We start from the raw sequence: 23,360 nt of genomic DNA on the forward strand, positions 1-23,360 counted from the left end.
TTATTATGATTGGCTAAGCCTCTCGAGCAGAGAAAGAGTAGGAAATTAAGTGACTGAGCGCCCCCCTTGCCAGATCCGGCCCTGTGTTCTGGCCCCCTGATGGTGGAACGAACTTCCCACTGCAGTCAGGACAGCACAAACCCTGCCCATCTTCTGATGCAGACAGGGCTCACCTCTATAAATCATGGCTCCCCTGACACCATATTTAGATATGCTTCATTCTTATCTTTCTTTCTCTGGATTTCTCTCTCCTTTGCCAGTTCGGCAGATCGATTTGTGTCAAAGGGATATGTATGCCATTTTCTATGCCTTGGTGCTCCATATATATTACTTGATGTAGCCTAAGCTATGGAAAAATGTATTTGCATAAAGACATTTTCACAATATATGAAGCGTAAAGATTTCAAAATATAGTTGGTGAACTTTTATGTTTCCTTCAAAAGTCCGATATTCCTCATTGACTTTAATGGGGAGCTTAAATTGTTTGTACACACAGCAGAGGCAGCCGCAGTCCATGCGTACTTCCGGTTGCTGTACAGCTTGTTTTGGCTGAGAACTCGCTTTGCAGTTTTGTTACACATAGCTAAATGTCTATAAGACATACATGTCTATGCTTAGAGAACGCAGGTGTTCTTAGTTTAGTGATCGCTGTCCATGTCTTTGCATTGCTAGTTTCCTTCCGCTGTTACGACAGGCAGTGACGAAGGAGTACGTCATTGTCTGTCGTAACTGTTTACACCGCCCTTGTTAAAATACGGAAGTGTTCGCAGTCGTGATTTATGTTACGTATTTAGTCAGCTGTAGAAGGTTTAACCTATTTTTCTAGTCTATGGATTCAACTTCATGCTGTTAGATCCGACTGCGTGCTGGCAGCGTCACAGAAACTGGATGGCAGTGTGTTTCTTGTGCTCTGTGCAGCTTGAATTAGGCACATTGACGCCTGAAGACCATACTTTTCACGCCCATTATATCAACGGATTCACAAAATTCATAAAGTAACTTGCATTTGTGCATTTTTATACGTTGCAAAACAACCCCTGATTAATTCTTACTGAATGCAAATTAAAACCGTCCCATATTCACCCCGATCTGTGCTCTGGATGTGACACGTGGCGAGCTATTTACCTACGTGTACAGCAGTTGGGAACGGGAAAGGCACAGGATAGCTTTGTGCTGTCCTGCAAGACAGCAGAACCTGTAGCAGCAGGACAGCCCGGACATAGAGAAAATGGGAGAAGACGTGAAAACAGGTAAACTGCATGACATAGCCGTCTGTATCGCTGTAATTGCGTCTTCCCTCCAAAAGCATCGCTTTCTGGCTAGAAATGTGTGAATCCGACGTTGGATTGATGGCTGATTTACGGGGCCCATAATATAATCAACCCCTAACTTGTTAGCGAACACAAGCAACGGATCTTTTGCATGTGAATACACTTACTGAATCACTTCACAAGTGTTAGTTTTGCTGGGCGTAGTACTGTATGGCAAGACAGTGATTCCCAAGCCTCACGAGCCACGCGCCCATTTAATGAGCAAATACGTTACCTGTGATCCAACCCTTATAAAAATCTTAAGTTCAAGATATGAAAGAAATAAAACGGAATCTACCGAAATGTTAGTCGTGTCTAATTCGGCGGCTGTCAGTGACTGTGGAGAGTGTATATTAAACTGTAAGGCATGGTATATATTCGCCCTACTTACAACCCAGAGTTTGGGAAACTGCTAGTTACAGTGCCCTCCAAGATGATGGTAACTGTAGAGTGTAATTTGTTATTTTTGCTATGTACTTAAGGCTTTTGGATTCGAGATCAAAAGATGAATGTGGGACAAAACTACCAACGATCAGCTTTTGGAGGGCATTGTACTTTGGCTATAGCAGGTCTGTATTATAGAGGTGTAAGCATGTGGCAGGATAGTATGCGCAATGTATTGCATTATGAAAGCAGAGAGCAGGCAGGAGAGGGTTAATTGAGCTGACCCAACTCTGTCATTGGTAAACATGATAAGAAAGATAAAAGTAAACAGTGTAGGTACAGCATCATCAGAGGTAACGGTAACCACGGTTTGCTTTTTCGTTAGGCTAAATATTTCAGTTCTGTCTCATAGTGTTTTGAAATGTTAGTCTTCTTGGCTTGCATGTCAGGTGGTTTTGCTGTAGTTGTGCTTTCTTGTGCTTAGCTGTGTTTTCTGTGGCCATCGTTCGCATCAGTGCCCTGTTCTGCTTAGTCTGAGATTTTTATTTGAAAAGCTGAAAAGAGAGCAAAACTGAAGTGACAGAAGCGCTCCTCACTGACCTGCTGAGCGCTGATCAGAAGCAGAAAGATGGGCACTGAAGAGTGTGGTGGAGGGGCAGATAAATTAACTGCAAAAGGGCAGCGGTCAGTCCACTGTGGAGAAGTCAGACTTGGGGGGTAGCGTGTGGGATCAGTTCCACTGGACCTTGGACCTTCTGAATTCCAGAGGGGAGAGTGCAGTGACTCTCTAAATCAGCACTTAGGAACGCTACTTTAAAGAAAGCAAATGTCACTTTAGAGACGTCAGGGAAGCATTGGGCCTCAGTCACGAAACGTGTGTGATCACATTTGATCGTAAACTGCGTGTTAGAACGTTTCTCGGAACATTTCGGTGTTCATAAGTTTTTTGTTATCTGTATTAGTGCCTGGCTGTTTCCTTGGATTGCGCAAAAAAATTTACAAACAGCCAGCATTCATTATCTCATACACCTGTGACATGCACAAAAACAAGCTCTGCACATGCCATGAATCTCATTTTTCTTTTTTGGTAGGAACATTTTTAAGAACAAAAGTAAGAATAATTTAAGAAAAGTTAATGTGAATGAAGCCCATTGTACTTAAATAAATTCTTCAGAACCCGCATACCGTTTAACCCGCTTTGTGAGGGAAATCCATGTTCTCCTGCCTGGTCCGTTTCCTGTGTTACAGCCTCATCCGGCAGAGGGGGGGGCGATGTCCAGGCTGGTGTCCCGCCGGGAAGCTGGATGAAGCGCGTTTTCGGGTTCGAGACGGGAGACCTGTCTTCCTGGGAGCGGCTGGTACGCCTCCTCAACCGTCCCACAGACCCTGCCGCGCTCGGAGTCTTCCGCTTCCTGTTCGGTAAGTAGCCCAAATGGTATCTCTCGTTGGGCGGGGTTGATAATACAGATCCTAAACGGGCATTTGAATGCAGAAACATCTTCAGAATGCATTTGGAAATTTAACGGCACAGGAGGTAACAGTAAGTAAATTAAAGAAAGCACTCGTATGCTTTTGTAAAATAAATGCTAATTCCAGGACATGTTACACATGGCCCCATGGCTGTGTGTTTTTGCAGAATTTGAAGTTGCAGGATGAAAGAGAAGCATAGCCATCTTGGGTCGGTATCCCATTATCAGTGTATAAGACAGGGATGGCCAATCCAGGTCAATAGAGAACCGCAGGGTCTGCTGGGTTTGTTTTTACTTTGGCACCTAATTAATCAACTAAAGCAGTTTATTACACAGTTACTGTAACTGACCACACCTGGTTTTTTTGGTCTAAGTGGTTGTTGTATTTAAAGTGAAAACAAAAACCAACCGGACCCTGCGGCTCCCCAGGACCAGGGTTGGCCACCCCTGTATTGGGGTATCTATGCCACTCACCTAGGGAATCTTTTTCACTTAATTTTAGGTCCACAGTGACTTGCATAGCTTACATTCTCCATACATACAGTCTATTCGTACAGCTGGGTATTTTACTGAGGTGATTCAGGTTAAGTACTTTTGCTCAAGGCTGCAACAGCAGTGCCCCACCTGGGGCTAGTTTGTCTTGTAATGTATTTTAATCCAATAATTCCATTAACTTTTATTCTGTGTATTGTGCAGTTTTATGGGATAACTAAGTCTACATGGTCACCATCTAAATTTGTATAATAGAACCATGGCTGATTTGAATGGCATGTACTCCAATCTCTCCACTCACCCTCTGGAAAGAGATTCTTGAAATTCGGACGAAGAGGGAGTTTGTTTTTTTCAGAATGGGGAATGAGAGGTGGATTCTTTCCAGGCCTTTACCCAGTTCATATAGCTATTATACATGTGGGTATTATATTTAGAGTATAGTTAGTTTAGCATTTCTGTTCACTTAGGCCAGTGCCTTTTGGTTATTTGAATGTAAATTTTTTGTTTTTGGAAGTTTTTTGTGGTAGTGCTTTCTCAGCATATCACTGTGTAGTCTGTGGATGCTCTTTTCTGATGCTCAGATTCAGTCCTAGTGAGCTTGGTAGAGCCTGCCATTCATTTAAAATGTCCGTGCTATTGTATTGTAGTTAAGGAGGGGTTGATGGCCGTGGTGAGTTGGCGTATTTCTGTGCACTTTTCTATTGACTGCATTCCCAAGGGCTGTAATTGTGTGGTTTTTCTTCCCCTCTCTGTGGTTATGCTTGTCCTCCTTTGCTTGTGTGTCTCAGGCCTCAAATTTCTTCATTCTTAGGACAAAGTCACTGGTCTTGGCAAAGCCAAAGTTTCTTTGGGCTCCAAGGTCAAATTATAAAATAGCAAGGCCAAGATCAAGTTCAGTGTGAGGGCATCGAGGCCAAAAAGCTAAATATAAACGCACTTATCCAAGTCATACAATCAAAAGACCCAAGGGGAATGGAGCATACAGCTTTGAAACTGAAACCGTTGGTTTCCCCTTCTCAGGCCTGCTGATGGCGGTGGACATCACCCAGGAGCGAGGCCTCAGCCACCTGGACTACAGATACCTAGACGGCGCACCTGTGTGTCGATTTCCACTTTTCAACTTCCTGGAGCCGCTGCCGCTGGACTGGATGTACATGGTCTATGTGGTGATGTTCCTGGGTGAGGTTGCTCTTCCCGCCAGCGTGCGGCTGTTCATCAGTAAGCTTGTTTTAGCTTTCATCAGTTAGCCTGTGTTAGCATTCATCGGTTAGTTTGTGTTAGCATTCATCGGTTAGCTTGTGTTAGCATTCATTGGTTAGCTTGTGTTAGCATTCATCAGTTAGCTTGTGTTAGCATAATGCAGTTAGCTTGTTAGCATTCATCAGTTAGCTTGTGTTAGCGTTCATCAGCTAGCTTGTGTTAGCATTCATCAGTTAGCATCACACTGTGCTGTCAAACAGGAGCCGTTGGCATCATGATTGGCTGTTTTCACCGCGTCTCCTGCCTCATGTTCATTTCCACCTACTGGTACGTCTTCTTCTTGGACAAGACTGCCTGGAACAACCATTCCTACCTTTATGGGCTCATTGGCTTCCAGCTCACCTTAATGGATGCAAACAGATACTGGTGAGTGAGTCACGTGACTCCCTTCCACCCACCCATCCTCAAGAAATTGCCTGAGGAATGATGTGTTTCACTTGAAATTTGGGGTGCACATTGGAGATTTAACATAAAGCACAATTGAGATTTAGCACACAGATAATAAGAGCTCTGAATGTGTCATATGTTTCATTCATAGGTTTCATTTTCATCAATTCCCAAATCTTTTGTGCAGTGATTATGGAAATAACGATAATCAAGCTCATGATGGGATCTGGTTTCTATACTCATTTTTGGCGAGGGGCGCCATGTGCGCAGTCAGTATGGCCACTGACTCTCAGCACATTCAAATCCTGTGATGCTGGGGGTTTGTTTCCCCCTACCAGGGCACTTCCTGCTCTGTGATCCCATCTCTGTCTGCTACCCGGTCTGCTTCCTCCCCTTTCTGAATAAAGCATTAAAGTGCATTCCGAGAGCGTACTGTCTGCTCACCATTTGAAAAAATAGAAAAAGAAATAAGTAAAAATGAGTGGGATTTTTTGGAAAAATGCCTGGGACAGCATATCCACTTCCGTCTACTAAGCCTGAGTCGATATGACTTTCTCCTTGAAGGCTGGTGTTGAATTCCTGCTGCTGAATTTCAGACACTGGTGGGCTCTGTGCCACAGTATGTATGCTGTACTGAAAAAAACATGACAGCTGAACACCCTATTATGTGACTTTACCTTGGAATTTACTTTTTTGTTCCCTACCTATGTGTGTAGCTTACCCAATAATACTTTCTATAAGCCACAGACAGGACTAATCGAATGCAGAGCCCTCCTGAAAATGGATTTCCAAAAAGTTTAAACAACAAACGTAAATGTAGCATTGAGTGGGGTTAGCACACTGGTTGCAGGGACTGATTAGGGTTGGGGTTAAGCTACATGAATGCTAGCACCAATCTGGCAGACATGATGAATTTTAAGTTAATTGACCGCCTTGAAGCTTTTCCTAATACACTGCTCAGATGTGTGTGATGTCACGGTCTGCAGGTCGGTAGATGGACTTTGGAATGCAAAAAAGAAGAATGCCCATGTCCCACTCTGGAACTACACCATCATCAGAACTCAGGTCAGTACATGTGGAGCGTTCAATCTGTAATTTTGTACTTGGTGTTGCATGAGTCTTAAAAATTTCAGGTGAGCCCCCTTTTATTGCAGGTTAAAGTAATGGGCTTTTGCTTTTATTGTGCAGCACTAGATATGATCACACGTGCAGGAAGTGCTCCATACAGGCTTAATATGTCCTCATTTTATCTATCGAAACACTTTGCTACATGTATGAAATGCAAAGTTTAGCACCGGTTTCACTGGATCGGAAGGTTTTGATTGATGTTGGGGGAGGTGCAAAGATATGGGATGCACCTGGTCTTAGAACAAGCCGCAAAAACAATGAATAATTGATCGTCCTCTTTAGGGGAATAAAAAAATTTGGTTCAAAACAGAGTAGCTGAGATCTGTGCATGTTCCATGCCATGATCTTAAGTCTGTGTTTTGTCTTTACATTGTATCTGTCGTCTTGTGGGTTTATACTTATGTTTTGTGCATTGCCTGTTGGTCCAGATACCCTTGGTGGGACTTTCCAGGTAAAATGAAGGATAAATAAAAGGCTCAAAATGAACAGTGTTTATGAGACGGGAAGGCATCCCTGATAGTGTCTCTGTGTGTTTTGTTTTGCAGATCTTTATTGTGTATTTCATCGCTGGCATTAAGAAGCTGGACTCCGATTGGGTGGGCGGATACTCCATGTCCTACCTGGCCCACCACTGGCTGTTCGACCCTTTCAAGTGAGCCAGTCTGTGATGCCGGGTTTTTTTGGCGGTGGTGGTGGTGAGTTTGGCTCTGGGTGACCGTGCTCATGTATGGGTGTTGTTTTCCCCCCCTGCAGGCTAATTCTGCCGGTGGAGACGGTCAGTCTCCTGGTGGTCCACGGCGGAGGCCTCATTCTGGACCTGTCCGCCGGGTATCTGCTCTTCTTCGACGCCACGCGTCCCGTCGCCATGGTCTTCGTCTCCTACTTCCACTGCATGAACTCCCAGCTCTTCAGCATCGGTGAGAATGGCGGGTATTGTTCTGTTCAGGCCTGCACGGTATATCAAGTATAAGGGGAATCATCGCTGCCATGTGGCCGTTAGGATTTGGATTTTGTCGCACGGAGGAAAACAAGTATATCTGACTCCATTCATTTCACAATCTGTAACCTGGATATTTATGTGCGGATAGGGTTGTGCTCGTACGCGTATTGACTGGGGTGTGCTTATAGAAAATGATGGGCGTCAAGACCCTGCACCTCGGAGAGAGAGATCTGTTGCTCCCAGGCGCTCATCTAGGTGTTCTGTGACATTAATGCCTGTCCTTGGAGGTGAATGTACTACACATTCGGGAATCTTGCAATTCATGTATCTGTGCCATGGAGAAGCAAACTTAACCTGAGAGAAAATGTATGTCCAAAACTAGCATCTAGCCCCGGGAGCCCTAATTAAGGTTACTTCATGTGGTTAGTGAGGCTTTCTAAATATCATTCATAACCCCTCTATTATTTTATGAAATACCACTAGGATCCATCTGGACACTGAAATGAACAACTTCCCCTGGAGCAGCTGCATGTCTGGCTAGTGAAACTATCAAGATGCCCAGTGATTAACCTGTTAATGGTGTTACTCCTCAATTGTGAATGAGATTGGTTCTCACAGACATGCACACCCAGTTGCTGTTTAAGCAAACCACGAACCTTAGATGTTCTGAAAAATGTAAGCGGTGTATTAAGGCACAATATGACAGTCATCTATAACCAAGTATAGGCAGTTTCGATGATATTAGGATAAACATTTAAATTACAAGACAATTAAAGAACCATATGCTATTTGGAAAAGGAAAGACATACAGTCCAACAGACTAAGACAAAGAAAAGGAACGCAAAGAGAATACTGATGTATGTTTGCAGATTCTCCCCGTATGTCCCTTCGGTCTTCCTTCAGGTACGAGCCTGAGCATGCCTTCTACGGTACACAATTCCCTTAGTTTGCCCAAATATGGTCTGGTCAGGAATAGGGCTGTAACCCCTCCCACTCCACCCCAAGAAATGCCCCTCCCCTCCAGGAAGAGAGAAAATGTATAGTATACTCCCTCATAATCCAGTGGGAGTAATAAGATGGTTTGTATGTTGGCACGTGATCTTATATTAAAATAAAGTGGTGAATTGTGTGAATTTTTAATGCAGGTTTTCCTCTTAAATTAAAGTGATGAATTTCTAATGCATATTTTCCTTTCCAAATAAAATGGTGAGTTGTGGGAATTTCTAGTGCAGATTTTCCTATTAAAATAAAGTGTTGAATTATGTCAGTTTAGCCTACTTATGGAGATGCCTTGACTGGTAATGAGGCTCTCCGTGTCTGTATTTACAGGAATGTTTTCCTACACCATGCTGGCCACCAGTCCCATTTTCTGCTATCCTGATTGGCCGAGACGCTTTTTCGGCGGCTTCCCGGCGGCCCTTAGGGCGGTACTGCCCCCCACCGAACCGGCGCCTCAGTCCAGTGCCTCCTGCGTGTACGCGGAAACCCCGCCCAGTGTCGCCGCGGGAACCCCGCCCAGCGCTGCTGCCACGGCAACCCCGCCCAGCGACGCCGCGGACGGGCAGCGGCCCCCCTCGGCCTCTAGGCCGCTCAAACCGGGACGCAGGCACAAGCTGGGGACCCTGTTCACCCTGCTGTACCTGTCAGAGCAGCTCTTCCTGCCCTATTCACACTTCATCACACAGGTATGGGTGTTGCACTCAGGATAGCAGTGATGGTATAGGGGGTTTGGGGGGTATGGGGGGGGGGGGGGTGGGGCAGTGACATGTGGAGCGGTGTTTGAACACTGTCCTTACAGTTCAGGTGTATTGGGAACAGTTGCCTTTCCAGCGTCAGCAGCTGCGCTTTGAAAAGCAGACAAGTTTGCCGCAAAACTGTTTGCATGATCTAATTAAACGAATTAATTTAAAATGCAGACATTGCAGTGATACTTAGCCAGTGGCTCATTGGCTGTTGCAAGCTACATGGACAATGAGGGTGTAGCCCTGTCTTTTGCCACAATAGAGCGAGTATGGGGAATTAATATGGTCACAGATAACATACAGCGAGTATGGGGAATTAATATGGTCACAGATAACACACAGCGAGTATGGGGAATTAATACTGTATTAATATGTTCCGTACTGACCTGGGTTGAGGAAGAGAACTCCACTTGACTTTTGGCAGGACCAAGGATGAGGCATAGCTTTAAGTATTGCTTGAGTGGAACACTATAAAGACTTAAATTGACTCAGGAAAGACGTGAGGAAAAAGTAAATGAAACTTTAGCTCCATTTTAGGACCTTCCTTTCACCTCCGGTTACCCACTGCATGGTTGAATAATCACACGGGTAGTCCGCAGAGTGACAGATCTCTGTAGCTAGAGAAGTCCACAGTCTCTTAAACGATAGCTTTCCCTCCTCGCTTTGCTCTTCTGGTGCTCACGCTGAAACGAGGAGCTGATGCTGGTTTTATTGGCAGAGAAAATAAAAAACGGCAATAGCTTGCGGCTCCTGAATCCAGGGCAGCATGCAGTTGCCGCAACTGGCCATGGGGTGGAGCCAGATGTATACAGAAGATTTATTCTGAATCACCATTCATTCCCCTGTGCTAAAATATGTAAATTTTTCTAGCGCTTGGCATGATGCCACATATGAAAATATTTTTTGCCAAGTAATCTGCACGGAGACTAAGGGTGCGCTTTGGGACTGGGGGAACCCAGATAGATTCTGCAGAAATTGGAGATGTGCGTCTCCAGGCATTCCTGCGAAGTACGTTAAAAATAATTTGCTAAATTCTGAGGAGAGAGAAGCATCGTAATTACAGATCTTGGTTTGTGGTTCTGTAGTTTTGCAGTTTTGTTTTTTGCTAAATGTGTGTCCATCAAAAGACATGAGCACTGTATCATGGTAAGAAATTGTGGTAAGAAAGAGTAATATTTGTACTTCATATAGGAGATAACGAAATAGTGGCATCTCAGAAAAATTTCTGTACGCATTCCTGGCTTCAGGGTTTTAAAAAAATCAGCTGAACACAAGCGGAGTGTAAGTTAGGAGTGAAAATGCAGCAGTGCCGAAACTCTCCCTCGTTCTTTAAAAACATTTTCCATGCAGGTGGAGTTCAGATGGGACGTGAAATGACCCTGCTGAATTGGGACGCACAGTGATGTCATTATTCATTTGATAATTGTGACTCTTGTATGGAAAGCACTGCAGTGTGACACAAACCCTGGCCGTCAAATGGCCTTCTCAGAGATGATAAAACCAGGGGTGTAAGATTAAAATAAGAACATTTGAGAGGAATATTAATGTTGATCAGGCTAGTTTTCTGTTTGTTAACCATTTCAGCTTCCTGATGATTTTATAGGTTCGTAGTTTGCTGAAATTTGCTTTGTGATGTCACTGATTGATTTATTCAGAAACTTTAATTAACAGGCAATGGAGGTTTCATTTGGGTGTATTTCTGTGGGTTTAAATGTACAGACAGTAGTTTACTAAATTTTGTCCTTGAATCACTGGGTTGCACTTGGGCAAGTCAGAGAGAATTTAAAATAAGCTCCTCTTTTTACTGTTTTATAATGCTCACTGAAAGCCTCCCTGTCCAATTCTTCAGTTCCCTGATCCAAATCCAAGTCTGCATAGTGGTGACATTGCGTTGTACATGGAAGTCACTGCTGTACATACCCTGCATATCCATAACTGTAACGTTGAAGTGATCCGCCATTTTGGCTCATAGTGTTATGTAGAGTAAAGAAATACTGTACTCCCAGCAGCATTGTAAATAGAATTAATTCCCAAACAAAACATCGAGTCATATCCTGCCTGCATCCCCTGAGCAAGGGAAGCAGTGTTTGGTATGACTGATCCTACTCCCAAGACTAGTCTTATCGCGGACTAAAGCATTTTGGGTACATCACATCCAGTTGATAAAAAGCCGTACCAAACAAACAATTGGGAATTGAGCATTAATGTTGCTTCATGAAGCTTTTTGAAGGTCAGCGACCGAAAGCTGCAATGTTGCGAACTGTCGCTTCACAGTATGGTACATAAATCCCGTTTGAATGGGAACCCTGCCTGTTAGATAGTCCTATTAGGCGTCGTCTTTATCCCTCTTCTGGGTTGAGTCAGTTTTTGAAGGGCTTTCAGATGCAAAGAAGTGTCCACTTTGTGCGTCACAGTATTGTTTTTCTCTAAAGGTTAGTCTAAATTTAATATTTAGGGCTGCTGCTTTGCTATACAAGGGCATTTTCCCTGTCTGGGTATCCATCTCCAGAGAGAACAGCACTTGTTGGATTTGTCCTACATGACCTTACCTTTATCTCTGGTTGCTGCTGTGCTTAGTCAGACCCTGTCCTGAATGCCCCCCCCCACCCCCCCCCTCCCCCAAAAAAGAAAAAACCTGATAATGAGAAACCTGGGAGAGGAGCTGTTCTTCCGGAAAGTTCTCTTTGTTGTGTTGTGTTTAGTAGTCTGTGCTCCTTCGGAGTGCCCGAGGCCACAGGAATCCTCTTTCCTGGGAAAGTCACGGTGGCATTAGAACACTGTTATTGGCACTCCTGTGGTGCTGTAATGGGGCAGCGTAATAAAATGTTTCATGGGCTGTTACAGCCTTCACATTAACGCGCCGTTAAGAAAAAACCCAACAGTCATTCCTCACCTAGAAAAACGGAGAGTCTGAGGCATTAACAGTATTAACTGTGTAAGTTTGTGTAAACTGTGCCCTCCTTAATGTTTGGGACAAAGACACATTTTTTTTATTGATTTGGCTCTGTAATCAAACAATACACATTTGGGTAGCCCAAGGTCAGTCAGCTAGCAAGAGTCAAGAAAGCAGAGTGTTTATCTAGTGCAGTCAGTACTAATCCAACAACATAACTGGATGCACTAATATGCAAGATGCGATGATACAGTATAAACTATGTGTGAAATGTTTTAATGTGCATTTTATACAGTGTCCGTACTCCACCGCTCTTTACTCCACTATTTTACATTGGTAATCAAACCATTCACGTGTGGTTAAGGTTCAGATTCTCAGCTTTCATTAAAGGGTGTTTTTATGCATTTTGGTTTCACGGTGTGGCAATGACCGTGCTTTTTATGCATAGCCCCCACCCCCTGTTTCAGGGCACCATAATGTTTGGGACAAATTGCTCCGCAGGTGTTTCTGATTAGTCATGTGTGTCAATTTGCTCCCTTAGTTACTGTATAAGAGAGCTTTCTGTGTCTGGTATTGATTCTAAGCTTCTGATTGCCTTTGGAGACTTTTTTTTGCATTAATCAACATGAGGACCAGTGTTGTGCCAATGAAAGACAATGAAGCCATTATGAGGGCATTATGAGGCTATACATTTATTATTAATAGTAGTAGTAGTGATACTGATACAACTGCTAATAATAATAATAATACAAATGGTTTTTAAATATTAGCTTGTTATCATATATATTTGAACTAAAGCACAGTTCATGGATTTAATCAAGTGTTCAGCAAAGCCCTCTCCTGTCTGTCTGTCTGTCTGTCACAGGGCTACAACAACTGGACCAACGGCCTGTACGGGTACTCCTGGGATATGATGGTTCACTCCCGCACGCACCAGCACGTTAAGATCACCTACAGAGATGGAAAGACCGGGGATACTGGATATCTCAACCCCGGGGTGAGTCACAAGAAGAGTGAGTCTGAGGAAGACAGTAATGAACCCTGTAGCTGGGCAGTGTGGGATCATATCCATTAGAACCCTGTAGCAGGGCATTGTGGGATCATATCCATTAGAACCCTGTAGCAGGGCATTGTGGGATCATATCCATTAGAACCCTGTAGCAGGGCATTGTGGGATCATATCCATTAAAACCCTGTAGCAGGGCATTGTGGGATCATATCCATTAGAACCATGTAGCTGGGAAGTGTGGGATCATATCCATTTTAGAACCATGTAGCTGGGCAGTGTGGGATCATATCCATTAGAACCCTGTAGCAGGGCATTGTGGGATCATATCCATTAGAACCCTGTAGCAGGGCATTGTGGGATCATATCCATTAGAACCCTGTAGCAGGGCAACATGGGATCATATCCATTAGAACCCTGTAGCAGGGCATTGTGGGATCATATCCATTAGAACCCTGTAGCAGGGCAACATGGGATCATATCCATTAGAACCCTGTAGCAGGGCAACATGGGATCATATCCATTAGAACCCTGTAGCAGGGCATTGTGGGATCATATCCATTAGAACCCTGTAGCAGGGCAGTGTGAGATATATATAATAGTGAATATTACTGTTTATAATAGTGAACATTGCTGTTTATAATAGTGAACATTTCTGTTGATAATAGTGAATATTTCTGTTTATAATAGTGAATATTTCTGTTTATAATAGTGAATATTGCTGTATTCAATAGTGAATATTGCTGTATATAATAGTGAATATTGCTGTATATAATAGTGAATATTGCTGTATTCAATAGTGAATATTGCTGTGTATAATAGTGGATATTGCTGTATATAATAATGGATATTGCTGTGTATAATAGTGAATATTGCTGTATTCAATAGTGAATATTGCTGTATATAATAGTGAATGTTGCTGTATATAATAGTGAATGTTGCTGTATATAATAGTGGATATTGCTGTATATAATAGTGAATGTTGTTGTATGTAATAGTGAATGTTGCTGTATATAATAGTGAATATTGCTGTAAATTGTCTGCAGTGTTTTTTCTTTGTTGTGCCACGCAGGTGTTCACACAGAGCCGGCGCTGGAAGGACCATGGAGACATGCTAAAGCAGTACGCCACCTGCCTGAGCCGCAATCTGGTCCACTACAACATCAGCGAGCCGCAGATCTTCTTTGACATCTGGGTGTCCATCAACGAGCGCTTCCAGCAGAGGTGCGCTATCAGCTGTGCCCGGGAACGAAAGGACATTACATCATAGTGATAGTCAATCTGGAAATACTGTGTATCTTGTATCCTCTGAATAATTAAATTTAAAAAAACAAAAGACCATAACCATTCTGTCTGTTTTAATGGAGGCTTGTTTTTTAAATTATACTTGTGATTTCACACCTTCAGGATCTTCGATCCCCGTGTGGACATCGTGACTGCCGACTGGTCGCCCTTCCGCCCCAACCCGTGGCTGATGCCCCTGCTGGTGGACCTTTCTCCGTGGAGAACCAAGTTTCAGGAGATCGAGGGCTCACTGGACAACCAGACTGAAGTGGTCTTCATTGCTGACTTCCCAGGTTTGTACCGCTAAATGTGTATGTATTACAGATATATAAAACAACTTTTCAAGATGAATGAAAAATTCACCATTTTGCACATTTGTGTTGCCTAGGCCTTCACCTGGAGAACTATGTGAGCAAAGACCTGGGTAACACCAGTGTGCAGGTACTGCAGGGACAGGTGAGCGTTGAGATTGTGGAGGAGAAGACCAACTACACCCTGTTGCCTGGAGACCAGATGAAGGTACGGTTCTACCTGGAACTACCTGTGCTACATTACATTAGCGTAGCGTAGCCTTAGCAGTTGTGTCTGTAAATAGCATGGGCAGTTCAGCTCTTTGTTTTTCCGTGTGCAAACGGTGAGCAAAAACCAAAATGAGTCGGCTTTCCATTAATTAAGAACTTTAAATATTTTCAACATTTGACAAAGAGCTCTGTCTTACCTTTGTTTATGGGTGATGAACCAACGGTATTTAATATAAAGAACAAAAGTTTGAAAAAAATTAAACTTTTTGCAAGATGCCCAAGTTAACAGGATGTAACCAAAGAAAAAGAACTTACTGATGTTCTAATGACCTAATGTTCTAATGTTCCTTATGCATTTCTATCTGAGAGGTTCTGCTGTGTTTAGACTTTCCAAAAAGCACAAAGTTTGTTGGTCCAGATCTTAGTATTTTGGAGGGATGTGAGTGAAAAAATGAGTGGTGCAGCAGGGTGTGTTTGTTTGTTTGGGATTGTAATGGAGCTGCCTCAGCTGTTTAAGGGTACGGATTGGTGCACACACTATAGTGTGAGGCACTATTAATGCTAATGGCTGTGCTGCAGTAGTGTCTTAATGGTCTGAACAATCTGCCATGTGAAAAGCTGGTCTTTGGCCGAACTCAAAACTGCAGCAGGAAAATGAGATGGTTAATGGGGGCGATTAAGAAAACAGTACAGGTCTGCTGATTGTTGGAGTGCCGTACACACACACACACACACACACACACACACACACACACAGTCCCACAGTCCCACACACACACACACACACACACACAGGCCCACACGCACACACACACACAGACCCACACACACACACCCACACACATGCACACGCACACGAACACGCACACACACACACACACACACACACACACACACACACATACACATTGCTCCTGTTACCATCAAGGTAAAATTAATATTCCTCCTGTGCTTATTCAACACTAAATCCTGATTGCTCAGAAATCACAGTACTCTGGGAAGCGCATGGGCGCATGCTAATGTAGTATCACAACTCCCACGGAAAGCCCCCCCTCCCCCCAAGGGAACCCTTTCACAAACACTTTGCTTGTTTTACGACACAATATCACCATCATTGTCTTGGTTGTTTTTTCATCATTGAAGATGTCATGGACGAACAGAACCAGCCTTTGATTGGGTGGTTGCGGGAGAGTTTTGTAATACTGGCAAAGAGCCATTGGAGTCGTTTGGATGGGTTTTGTGGTGAAATACAGCACTCCCTTGTGTCTGTGGTGGTAAATGAACGGAACAGAATAAAAGAGTTTGCACTGTCCCAGGAAACACAGATGAACGATGCGGACAATTTAGAGGGAACTTGAGTCGTCATATTTAATTTGGACGTGTCTGTCAGCACCCTGCGCCTGTGCCTGTGTTTGTGTCCTTAAAGTAGATGCATCAAGCCTCATCTTTCCTGGTAACTCACAGATTAATGGAGAGTTTCTGATTTATAAAATCTGCTTCATCCTGAAAACTAAAAGCAGAAAACACATTGTCAGCTTTTTGTCTTCGTATGTCTGTTTAGTGGGTGATTGTGTGCTAACTGTTTTTGTACCTGTGTGTGTGTGTGTGTGTGTGTGTGTGTGTACAGCTACCTGCTGGAGCGTACCATAAAGTGTACACAGTATCGGACCAGCCATCCTGCTACATGTACATCTATGTCAACACCACAGAAGTGGCGCTGCAGAAGAACTTCACTAAACTGTTTGAGCTGCAGGAGCGAATCAGGAACGGCACCGGTCAGTTCTCACAAACCGCCACCCTCACCACACTCACCTGCGTCATTCACAGACACACTCACCTGACACATTCGCAGACACGCGTACCTGAGACAGTCACAGGCACACTCACCTGACACATTCACAGACACGCTTACCTGAGACAGTCACAGACACACTCACCTGACACATTCACGGACACGCTTACCTGAGACAGTCACAGACACACTCACCTGACACATTCACGGACATACTCACCTGAGACAGTCACAGACACACTCACCTGACACATTCACGGACATACTCACCTGAGACAGTCACAGACACACTCACCTGACACATTCACGGACACGCTTACCTGAGACAGTCACAGACATACTCACCTGAGACAAGCTGAAATCTGTCAGTACTCACAGACAGACTCATACACAGGAGACAAGCCCATGAGGTCTTAATGGAGCACACACATTAGTGTCTCCCGCTGGACGTAGGGGGATGGCAGGCTCACAGTCAGAGGCCAGTGAATGGAGACACATTCTGTCTTCAGGTTTCATACAGTTCTTTACATGCTTTGCATAAATCTGTGTCTTCAGGGTAAAGAGCAGGTGCAGAGCTGGAGTAAGGGTTAGGGTTAGACTGTGTCTTCAGGGTAAAGAGTAGGTGTAGAGCTGGAGTAAGGGTTAGGGTTAGACTGTGTCTTCAGGGTAAAGAGTAGGTGTAGAGTTAGAGTCACTGTTAGGGTTAGACTGTGTCTTCGGGGTAAAGAGTAGGTAAGGCTGTTTGCAGCTCCATTATATAACATTTTGCTTTATGTTACGTTACATTACATTACATTACGTTACATTATGTTATGCTACATTACATTACGTTGCATTTTAGGGATTTATCAGACACCCTTATCTAGAGCGGCTTGCTCTGCGTATCCTCCTTACATACAGTCCATTAATACCACTGGATATTTCCTGAAGCAGCAGCTCTGGTTAAGTACCTTGCCCAAGAGTACCGTCAGGAAAGTGAGAATCTGTTTAACATGGCAATTTCCCAATCCAGCAGTTTTAACTGCTGACAACACCCACGCTCAATGTTCGGCTTTCTGAATAAAGAGCACAACTGGCATCTGCAGTTAACTCTTCACTTGTCCGACATGTAAAATAGATTTATTTGATTTAATCTATTAATTATTATCAAATATGTCAATTAACAGTTAAACCTGCAATTCCATGTATAGGTGGAGTAGCCTGTTGGATCAACCTTTGTCAAAATGTACAACTCACAACCAGATTAAGATGAAGAGATTTATTAAATTTGAACAAGTATTCAACGTCTAATCTAAAGACGGTTCAGAAGTTAGTCACAAAAGAAATGAAAGAAGGTGCCAAACCACAATTTGTCTGTCCCGAGATAATCCCAAATTGCACCAAGACCAAAATAAAAAAAACAACAGATTAAAAAATATTCTAAAATATTCCGAAAAGGCCAGGGATGAGGTGTAAAATACCAGAGGAGCTGTAAGATGAAGAATGTAGGACCTCACGTAAGACCGAACCCATTACATTACAGGCATTTGGCAGACGCTCTTATCCAGAGCAACGTACAACAACGTGTACCCCAACCCAACCCCAAACACAAAACCCATATGCAAGACTAATACTAACCCTAAGAGAGTAAAGACTGGCTCACATTTTGTGTTGCTGAAAGAGGGGGAGGGACACCCCCTCTTCTCCTGGCCCATGCATGCTTAATGAATGATGATGGGAATGATCATGCTTGGATTGACTGGGTGATGCCAGGTTAAGATGTGTAATGGGGAAACAGACACGGACTGGCTTATCTAAAAGCTGACTAATTAACTTATTAATTAAAGTGACCTTAGGTTGTTGGAAGCAGGGCAAAGCACCATGACAACATTATCAAAAGATTCATAGTTTTAATCCCTTCCTTATGAGACCCAATATGAATATGTTAGGAGGCAATTCGGCTCAGCTATTGAGCACTTCTACAAGATGGAAATGTATTTCTGGTTTTAACTGAGGTGATGTTTGAAGGCAATAATCGTTCAATAATAACGATAATCGTGAAGGCAATAAAAGTCCAGCCAGTAGTGTTATCTCCGCTTTTTTGGTCAAAATGTTACGTCTATGTGACAAGGATAGTCATACCACACTGAACTCCGCTTGAAACTGAAACTGACTCTCAAAAGTTTAATTCTAAACTTTGCAGGACTCAACATCCAGTAATCTACAGAGACAATATGACTTTCAGTTGATGAATTCAGTTGAATGTCATAGATTGGCATTCAAACTTAAAATTAAAAACCATGACCCTTAAGGTATTCTGTGGCCACGCTGGCCCCCTGACCTCATAAATAGCTTTGTGTTCTGGTGTCTCTTCGGAGGTAGTTACATTCTCCAGTTGCCATGACACCCGAGATTTGTGTGCACAGATAAGGACCTCAGCGTGGTTTTTGATTTCATAAGGACATTCACTTTGGTGCCTGTGTAGGCAAACTGGCAGCATTCCTAGAGTCAGGTCAAACAGAGCAGACCTCTTAATAACAATGTAGTGTTGTATAGACCGTGAACATGATCCATATATCAAATTATGTTGTCTCTTGCTCTCTCTCAAAGGCTTTGATATAAAAACTAGATATCTGACAGTACAATGGCAGCTAGCTTGGAATCGAACCTGCAAACCCTGCGTTACACGCCCATTTGTCTTTTCAGCACTGTTTCCCGTAATGTGCTTCACATCGTATGACTGCTTTGAGGAAGACTCAGGCAAACAAGGATGACCATAATACACATTATAAAAACATGTATGACGATAATACACATTATAAAAACATGTATGACCATAGTACACATTATAAAAACATCTATGGCCATAATACACATTATAAAAACATGTATGACCATAGAACACATTATAAAAACACGTGACCATGCTACATATTACAAAAACATGTATGACCATAATACACATTATAAAAACATGTATGACCATAATACACATAAAACCATATGACCGTAATACACATTATAAAAACATGTATGACCATAATACACATTATAAAAACATGTATGACCATAAAAACATGTATGACCATAATACACATTATCAAAACATGTATGACCATAAAAACATGTATGACCATAATACACATTATAAAAACATGTATGACCATAAAAACATGTATGACCATAATACACATTATAAAAACATGTATGACCATAAAAACATGTATGACCATAATACACATTATAAAAACATGTATGACCATAATGTCACTAAAATTCCTGCCAGGTTATTTCATCTCCAGCAAAAGCTCTTTGGCAACCGCAGGGTAATAACAGGAGTTATAAAACAATAGTAGACCGGTAGCAGAAATTTATTTCAATTTATGTTCCCGCGGTCGGTCCGCTGTTCATCAGTTTCATCCGCTAATGCGTTCAGCACAGCTTCAGCACATTCCTCCGTTTGAGCGATGGCTCCGCGGGGACGTTTCTGACACGAGATTTAATTGAGACGTCATTAAATATGCAGATGAAAACTCTGGTGACGCAGCAGCGAGGTCCTCTGGCACGGACCCAAAAAAAACAAGCTCGGGAACAGAATGGCGAGAAAACTAAAGTTGAGGATTAGCCGACAGTAACACAGGTGGCCCCGGGGGGATACCTGTTAGTGGTGTTAGTGGAGGAAAGCGGAGTGGATTAGCTCCGGTTCTGGCCTCCAAGGGCATTTTCTCAAAACAACGTTTACGTCTTTCTGGAAACTTCCAAGCCAAGGCCAGACCTAGTCTTACAGGGAGTGGTAAAAGTAGCTGTGACTTTTTAAGGATCATGTCGAATGACCCGTTTTGTTTTTGGAAATACTACACAGTACCACTTCTGAATCAAGTGATGTGATTTTGTGATGGTTTGGTTTTCTTATCCCGCGAGGTGTTACCGTGTCTGGTGTGTGTGGTGCAGTTCTAGTTCTAGCCTCCGTTTACATCTTTCCGGAAACTTCCGAGCCGAGGCCGAGACACAGACCTAGTCTTACAGGGAGTGGTAAAAGTAGCTGTGACTTTTTAAGGATTGTGCTGAATGACCCGTTGTATTTTTTCTTTTATACTCTGCCACGCTCCTGAATAAAGTGATGTGATTTTGTGATGGTTCGGTTTTCTTATCCCGCGAGGTGTTACCCCGTGTCTGGTGTGTGTGTGTGACGCGGTCCCGTTTTTCACGCGCGCTCTCTCTCAGAGACGGAGCCCGTCCCCCCGGAGCTGCAGCCGCTGGTGAGCGTGGCCGAGGGGAAGGACCCGGGGGTGAACGTGACGGACCCGGTGCTGCGCCTCTTCCTGCGCCGGCAGCAGCGCATGCAGGACGTGAAGAAGCACCGCGAGGCCTCCCTGGTCCAGAAGCTGCAGCGCTTCTCCCTCAAGAAGTATTACATGCTCCGACGCGGGTGAGTACTGCGCACGTGTGTGTGTGTGTGTCTGCGCACTGTGTGTGGGTATATGTGTGTGTGTGTGTCTGCGCACTGTGTGTGGGTATATGTGTGTGTGTGTGTGTCTGCACACTGTGTGTGGGTATATGTGTGTGTGTGTGTACTGTGATTCTGTGTGTGTATGTGTGCGTGTGTGTACTGTGTATGAGTATGTGCTGTGATTCTGTGTGTGTGTGTCTGTGCACTGTGTGTGGGTATATGTGTGTGTGTATATACTGTGAGTCTGTCTGTGTGTGTGTGTGATGTGAGTGTGTGTGTGTGTGTGTGTGTACTGCGTGTGTGTGTGCTGCGATTCTGTGTGTGTGTGTGTGTGTGTGTACTATGATTCTGTGTGTGTGTATGGGTGTACGTCTGTGTGTGTGTGTGTGTACTATGATTCTGTGTGTGTGTGTGTGTGTGTGTGTGTACTATGATTGTGTGTGTGTGTGTGTGTGTGTGTGTGTGTGTACTATGATTCTGTGTGTGTGTCTGTGAGTGTGTGTGTGTGTGTGTGTGTGTGTGTGTGCGTGCCTGCTCTTCCTGAGAGCTCCTGCTCTGGTCCCACAGATTCATGCGTCAGGGCTTTTCCTCACACTTTCCTGCCTGACCCTGCAGTACTCACAGCAGTGTGGATCTGAAACGCCCAGTCCACTCAGCGCAGTCCTGACCCCCCCCCCCCCCCCCTCTCTGTGCAGTCCTGAACCCCCCCCCCCCTCTCTGTGCAGTCCTGAACCCCCCCCCCTCTGTGCAGCCCTGACCCCCCCCCCCCCCTCTCCTGTGCTCTGTGCAGCCCCCCCCCCCACGCAGCCCTAACCCCCCCTCTCTCTCCCATGCCACACGCAGGTTCCTCATGACAGCCATTGCCATGCGTAACCTGATGGTGGGGCTGCCTCCGCTGGAGCAGCTCTCCCAGGAGGTGGCGTACGCGAACCTGAAGGAGCCCGAGGTCGCCCCGGACGAGCCGCTGAAGGAGGAGGCCGGCCACCTGGAGCTGTGAGGCGAGCCGCGGGAGGAACTGCGGGAAGAACCCGCAGCGTGCAACGCGTCTGGCCAGCTGTTACTGCTACTCAGACCTGGGTCAAATACGTGTGTGTTTCGGATTCCAATTCTGTGCTCTGTTGATCTTGCCTGGTGTAATTGAGCCTGCCAATGTGACCAAAAGGTGGGGTTTGCACTTTTTGAGAGTATTTCATTTGTTCCAATACACCAGACAAGATCAGCAAAGTGTAGAAAAGTATTTGAATCCAAAACAAATACGTATTTGACCCAGGTCTGCTGCTGCTACTGCTACAGATTCATCAGGCTCCTCCTAATCCGCGAATATCTCCCGCACATTCCAGAGAATTTCAGGGCTTTGATGGAAAAAAAATTCCTTTAAAAAAAAAAAAAAAAAAAAAAAAACATTTTGGATTTTTATTTACATTTGAGTTCCGATGATGATTTCACGACCGTCAGTATAAATATTTTGAAACAGGTTTTGTAATTATTTTGAAGTCGTTTCAAGAGCAGTTTTTCTACGTGTATACTATGAAGTGCATTATGTCGCATTAAGCTAACATTCAATGGCTGTGGCTGACATTGCTGTGATTACACTGATTCCCCCTGCACATGAATTGTACTCATGTATACTTTTACTAAGAAAGAAAACACTAATATTGTGTAATTTAGTCTGGTTTGACACAAAATAAATGTACGTTTTATGGAAATAGCACGTATCAGAATCATTTATCCCTTGTCATCACAGCATTTATGTTTATAACCGCTTATAAAATAACTGGTGGTCTTCAAACACTGCCACCCAGTGGAGGGCATGGTACTGCGCCTCGCTTTAGTGTTAGGGGCAGGACATGTGAGCAGCGCAGGTCCCTCTGCTTGGCGACCAGGCCTTTGCATTCTCATGGGCTTTGGACACAAATCCAGGGAATCCGCTGGGCCGCAGTCCTCCTGCTTCCCAGCGTTCCCAGCCGGCCTTGTCTCTGGGGCAGTTATGGCTTCTTCATTGCGTGGTGTTCTTAGATGGTCACCCAATACAATCACCTTAAATTATAAAGGAGATCACTGTAAATTATGAAGGAGGGCTGGAGACAGAGCAGTGGAGATGTCACCACCAGGGTGCTGAGAGCCTGATTAATTCATCATGGGAAGGGACAGCATTTCCATCTTCCCAAAACCAGAAGGGTCCACGCAGATACAGTGCCGGTAACTATGGGTCTTACTCCACTGACCTCAATCACGGCTGTTTGGCATAAGAATGCCTTCCTGGGGAGCGGCATTTTGGGTTTATAAGGACAGACTTGTATTTTATCTACAGTTTGTTCTCTAC

The 23,360-nt window shown here is 44.0% G+C and overlaps 1 protein-coding gene across 2 annotated transcripts; it reads left to right on the forward strand.

Annotated features, from left to right (window-relative positions):
- The first annotated feature begins 723 nt into the window (after positions 1-723).
- On the forward strand, positions 724-22,745 carry ggcx (gamma-glutamyl carboxylase). 2 transcript variants are annotated; one of them, XM_035392024.1, is made up of 15 exons: positions 724-1,250; positions 2,943-3,113; positions 4,676-4,834; positions 5,116-5,281; positions 6,289-6,367; positions 6,976-7,082; positions 7,184-7,347; positions 8,700-9,055; positions 12,871-13,002; positions 14,084-14,235; positions 14,419-14,588; positions 14,684-14,814; positions 16,444-16,591; positions 20,812-21,016; positions 21,881-22,745. In XM_035392024.1, exons 1-15 carry the CDS (start codon positions 1,229-1,231, stop codon positions 22,032-22,034), a joined length of 2,316 nt encoding a protein of 771 aa, XP_035247915.1. In that variant the 5' UTR covers positions 724-1,228; the 3' UTR covers positions 22,035-22,745. The 2 variants fall into 2 exon arrangements, with proteins under 2 accessions (XP_035247915.1, XP_035247918.1); XM_035392027.1 differs by lacking the exon at positions 724-1,250 and adding an exon at positions 2,014-2,047.
- Positions 22,746-23,360: the final 615 nt, after the last annotated feature.

This window comes from Anguilla anguilla, chromosome 14, assembly GCF_013347855.1.
Source record: "Anguilla anguilla isolate fAngAng1 chromosome 14, fAngAng1.pri, whole genome shotgun sequence".
Classification (NCBI taxonomy): domain Eukaryota; kingdom Metazoa; phylum Chordata; class Actinopteri; order Anguilliformes; family Anguillidae; genus Anguilla; species Anguilla anguilla.

What these genes read in the sequence shown, in the direction of transcription:
- ggcx (XM_035392024.1), top strand. Translation starts at nt 1,229, where the DNA reads ATGGGAGAAGACGTGAAAACAG. An exon ending in GGGAGAAGACGTGAAAACAG is followed by an intron (nt 1,251 to 2,942) that starts GTAAACTGCATG and finishes CCTGTGTTACAG; the next exon opens with CCTCATCCGGCAGAGGGGGG. An exon ending in CTGGATATCTCAACCCCGGG is followed by an intron (nt 13,003 to 14,083) that starts GTGAGTCACAAG and finishes TGTGCCACGCAG; the next exon opens with GTGTTCACACAGAGCCGGCG.